The 5441-nt window shown below is 43.4% G+C and overlaps 1 protein-coding gene across 1 annotated transcript; it reads left to right on the top strand.

The window, feature by feature from the left end:
- The first annotated feature begins 200 nt into the window (after positions 1–200).
- Positions 201–4871, top strand: cahz (carbonic anhydrase). The gene is given in 8 exon segments (XM_067252509.1): positions 201–889; positions 1294–1491; positions 1664–1782; positions 1912–2004; positions 2127–2189; positions 2291–2446; positions 3888–3902; positions 3904–4871. Coding segments are annotated over 8 exon segments (783 nt in total). The 5' UTR covers positions 201–855; the 3' UTR covers positions 4009–4871.
- Positions 4872–5441: the final 570 nt, after the last annotated feature.

Below are 5441 nucleotides of genomic sequence, written 5' to 3' on the forward strand. Positions count from 1 at the left end.
ACCATTAGTATAGTAAAATAGTATGATATAATAGTATAGACATATTTCAGTCTTTTTACGTATTTAAGTCTTTTTATCTGTAGGCGTGTTGACCGGAGTATGTTCAATTTAAAATATATGAATATAACATGTAATGGCCCCTTTAAAAAATATACGCTGGCGGATGAAAGGCGATTGCGCTTTAAGATATGGGTTATACGCTGTCTGGAAGCGGCACATTATATATAGTTCACTGAAGAAATCAACGCGGCAACCCGACTGATTTTCCGTTATTTCGTGCACGATATGCACGTTTATATAGCCTATATCCTCTTTATCTGCCTAAAACTAAATACATCAGGGAACATCCCAAGGTCAGTGACACCAGCATGCCTTCTTCTCAAAATACAATAAAATCTATTCTCGGGATATTGCAATAAGACGCCTGCCAAGGAGACCGTGCTAAAGCAACCACATACAGACGTGTGTAATTTAACATCAAAGCTCTGGCGAAGATACATGTTTGGAATGCGCTCAGCGACTGCCCGCGGTCTACAGGGTCCACAGTGTACTTTATTCATTCCATCTCCGTCTGCGCTTTGCTAACACGAGGACGGGGATGAGGAGGTGCAAGACTATATGACGCTGATCATCTACGGATGGCCCTGGAGCACCTCCTCTGATGACTGGTCCGCTCTACGACAGCGAGGCCAAGCCCACCGACTTGAGGTGTGAGACTTGCCGGTTGGTCGTCTATATAAACCCTGACACTTGCTGTCCAAGGTTTCACCACAAAATTGTAGAGCCTTGCTTTGAGGTGCAAGCCTTCCAGTTTGGAATATACCATTAATTACACAAGAGCACATATCAGTTAACATGTCACACGCCTGGGGATATGGACCAAGTAACGGTAAGGGATATTTTTGCTTTGGCTATTCATACTGTTTAAGGCTATACTGAATCATTGGACAAAACCAAACAATTCAAATATGTGTCCGCAATGAATGAATGTCCTGTCAGTGCTTACTATTGAAAACCATTTTAAATAACAAATGTTCGCATATTGAATGGTTGGAATTATTATTAATAAACACACTTCTCTTAAAGTAGTCAAAACTGAACATCGTATATGTACAAGCCCCTTAAAAACATGCTGCTTTACTTTGGAAAACCGCAGCCTACCTGTTCTATTAGCACACGCACGCACACACACACACACACACACACACACACACACACACACACACGCACACACACACACACACACACACACACACACACTCACACACTCACACATTTCTCTCTTGTCTGCAGGGCCTGGTACATGGGCAGAGGGCTTTCCCGTAGCCAACGGCCCAAGGCAGTCTCCAATTGACATCCTCCCAACAAAGGCCCAGTTTGACCCTTCTCTGAAGCCTCTCAAGCTGAAGTATGATCCCTCAAACTCAAAGGGCATCCTCAACAACGGGCACTCCTTCCAGGTGGACTTTGTGGATGATGGCGACACTTCTAGTAAGGGACCACTGCCATTTTTTGATGCTTTTAAACATCAACACCTGTTGCACTGTTCTTATAATTGTTAGTATGAGGAAATACTCTGACCCACTATGACTGTTCATGCTCAGTTGGATTGAGTGTGTGTTCTGAGTCTTGTGTGTGTGTTGTAAACTGTTCTTCTCCTCAGCCCTGACTGGGGGCCCCATCGCTGGCACCTACAGACTGAGGCAGTTCCACTTCCACTGGGGGGCCAGTGATGAGCGGGGATCTGAGCACACCGTCAATGGGATCAATTTCCCCTGCGAGGTACCCGATATGGAGCTCCTGTCTCACATATAATCTCAACAGGGATGAGTATAGGATGTTGCCTGAGTATCTATGTATCCTATCTACAGTATCTGTGTGTGCTGATGTTGTAATTCCCCCACCAACCAGCTCCACCTGGTTCACTGGAACACCAAGTACCCCAGCTTTGGCGAAGCTGCCAGCCAACCGGACGGACTGGCTGTGGTGGGCGTGTTTCTAAAGGTACATTATTGGAAGCTCCTCACTGATGGTTTAGCACCAATCTAGTTTTTGCATTCTAGTGTGTAGATCAAATGACAATACCTGCTTGTTGCTAAGTTTGGGTCAAATCTTCTCTCTGCTAGATTGGAGCTGCAAACCCTAGACTGCAGAAGGTCCTAGATAGTCTGGAGGCTATCAAATCAAAGGTATGGAAAATAACAAAATCTACATTTTGAAGAGCATTTTTTAAGTATGCAGCTAACCAGTTTGCTCAAGATTCTCTAAATTCCACTAATTCCTCCCCCAGGGAAAGCAGACCACCTTTGCAAACTTTGACCCCAAAACCATCCTGCCTGGCTCCCTGGACTACTGGACGTATGATGGCTCCCTGACCACACCCCCTCTGCTGGAGAGTGTCACCTGGATTGTCCTCAAGGAGCCAATCAGTGTCAGCCCTGCCCAGGTACTTCCTCATATGTAACAACAGAATTCATGATAAGTCAGCAGGTTTATCTTTCCCATCATCCACAGTGTTCTGTGTGAGGTCAATTTACAGACAGGCTTGTTTTTCCTCTTCATCTTTTTATCTTCACCAAGTGTTTGTGTGTCTGTCTGTATGTGTATTTATGTGTGACTACTTCCTGTGCTGAACAACAGTTTTATTGGCAGATTATATACATTAGGTTTCTAAGAGAGTACGTTGATGAATGTGTTATTATGGTACAAATATGAATCATTCAGGTTCAATCCTGCAGTATTCGCAGGGGAAGTTTCATAACAGAGAGCTTTAGATTGGGCAGCTGAGCTAACAGGGAGGGTCAAGGCTGGCAAAGCAGATTACTTTATCTAAGTGCCACGTTATGGGCTATGTAGTGGGTGCTAACTGTGTGATATTTGTGTAGATCTCCTCTGAAAACTGAGTGGTATACTGTACACCCTCCCAATGCAGCGCTGACTGGTATCATGTCTGCCCTCGGGCTTTGGTTACAGATTGTTTCTCAAAATATCCTCTTTTAAGTCTATAAATATAGTTGGAAGTCTACTTTATGTAGCAAATCCTAAATACACTTACTGTGCACACACACACACACACACACACACACACACATGCACACTCACACCCACACACCCACACCCAGACACACAAACACACCCACACACACACAGACACACACTCATCACACACACAAGAAAACAGTACATAGCTGACACATTGGAATTAAAAATCCCTCGGTTGAGTTCCACCAACTAAATATGTCTTTGAGAAGCTATTTATGCATACGACTTCCTGCAAGCTTCTATAAAGTAAACATAGTAAACATGTAATTTTTCAGGGAGGGCTATATGACACCATGTGCAATCTAAGATAAGTGAAGGTGTTTAGAGAAGTGTACTTGGTACTGGGAACTTGGTAGCTGATGCTATAGGCCTTTCATTTACTATAGTCACCGTATAGCTTCCTCTTGGCTGGGTGTCTGGGTGTTTGTGGCCAGACCAGGGGGGAAATGAGTCAGAACTCAGAACTCTGGTGTTTTCACTTCTTATGAGGACTGATGGTGAGAATGATTTCAGTCTGTTGTTTTTTTCAGAAAACAGTCTGGTGCTCTATCCCATATCCTTACATATGGATGGGAATATAGGCACTCTGAAGTCCAAATTATTTTACTACCATCCCAATAAGCATTGTAATTAAACGGCTGACTCTCTCTCTCTCTCTCTCTCTCTCTCTCTCTCTCTCTCCCTGTCTCTCTCTCTCTCTCTCTCTCTCTCTCTCTCTCTCTCTCTCTCTCTCTCTCTCTCTCTCTCTCTCTGTCTCTGTCTCTGTCTCTCTCTCTCTCTCTCTCTCTCTCTCTCTCTCTCTCTCTCTCTCTCTCTCTCTCTCTCTCTCTCTCTCTCTCTGACAGATGGGGAAGTTCCGGCAGCCTGCTGTTCTCAGGCGAAGGGGAGGCAGCCTGCTGCATGGTGGACAACTATCGCCCCCCGCAGCTGCTCAAGGGGCGCGTAGTTCGTGCCTCCTTCAAGTAAACGGCAGGTGATCAGCGCACCCCTACCCCTTAACCTTTACCCCTGACCTCCTTTCCCCTGACCATAGACCCCATAACTCAGAAAACCTCCAGATTAAACATATAATACATTTTATGTATCAAACTGCACATGAGCAAACCAACCATTGCCTCAATACAGCAGAAAAAAAGCACAACAAACCAACAATGCAAAAGATAAAAGTCAGAGCCAGCCCAGATTAAAGGTGCTGGGCGGTATCCAGCATCTCTCTCAAATAATCCCAGATGATGATGGGTTTGGATCACCCCAGATTAACGTCATTTAGCTGCCTCTGTCAGAGGAGATGACAGAATGATTCACCCAGGCCTTGTTTGTGAAACAGCCAGCACATGGTGATTCAGCCATGTCCTCGACTCTTCTCAGAAAGCAGAAAACATTTTATACAATGCCTTGACTATCCTAAATGCATTCCAGTGCATTCCATACTTATTTTGTTGCTATGAATTGCAACTTCATTGTATTTTGTTTGTTTGTATAATGTGAGTGACCACAAACTATCACCCCAGTGCATTATTATGTTGTTGCGTGAGTCAAACATTTGAAGAAGATTAGTAAGTGTTGCAACCAGTGCATTACCCAACTCATCAGAATAAAATTGCTGAAATGCATTGAAAGAGACCAATGGAATGTTATCTTTAGCTTTTAGAAATATAACCTTTAAGAACATTGATGTCTTGCATTATGTTGTAACTTTTTAAAAGACCATGGATGATTTTAAGACAGAGAATTATGAATTGTTGTCAAATTGTCGATTTCTGTGCAAATCTGTTGAAAAGTTGAAAAGAAATTTGACCAATAAAAAAGTATTTGATGATGTGACTGCATTTATTGTTGTTTCTTCTTGTCTCCACCGTTCGTTTGAAAACTGAACCAGTGAACATATTTCTAGCACAGTCTCTGACAGAGCACTAAGGTTCATTTATCCTATACCCCAGTCACCTCAACTTTAATGACAAACATGCTGTTTGCTTTTGATTATTAATGCTCAAGATAAAAACAAGTGAACTCAGGCTATAACTTAGTTGCAATCCAACACATTCCTGTCACCTCCACGATACATGAAAATTGATCAATATCAACCCCTTTAAAGGGTGTAAGAGTCGACAAAAATCTGGAAAAGAGAGATTGTTGTCGAAAAAAAGAGTAGAGACAGATATGGAGATTCTTTGTCTTACTAGACACTGCCTCACTGATGACAGAGTAGTGGATGCCAGTTCACATCTCGTTACAGTAATGATGATCCAGACGTGGCTGATTATTTGTCTGTGCCCATGTCTGTGCCCATGTCTGTGCCCATGTCTGTGCCCATGTCTGTGCCCATGTCTGTGCCCATGTCTGTGCCCATGTCTGTGCCCATGTCTGTGCCCATGTCTGTGCCCATGCTTACATAAGAT

The sequence above is a fragment of the Osmerus mordax genome, chromosome 16 (genome assembly GCF_038355195.1).
Source record: "Osmerus mordax isolate fOsmMor3 chromosome 16, fOsmMor3.pri, whole genome shotgun sequence".
Lineage (NCBI taxonomy): Eukaryota > Metazoa > Chordata > Actinopteri > Osmeriformes > Osmeridae > Osmerus > Osmerus mordax.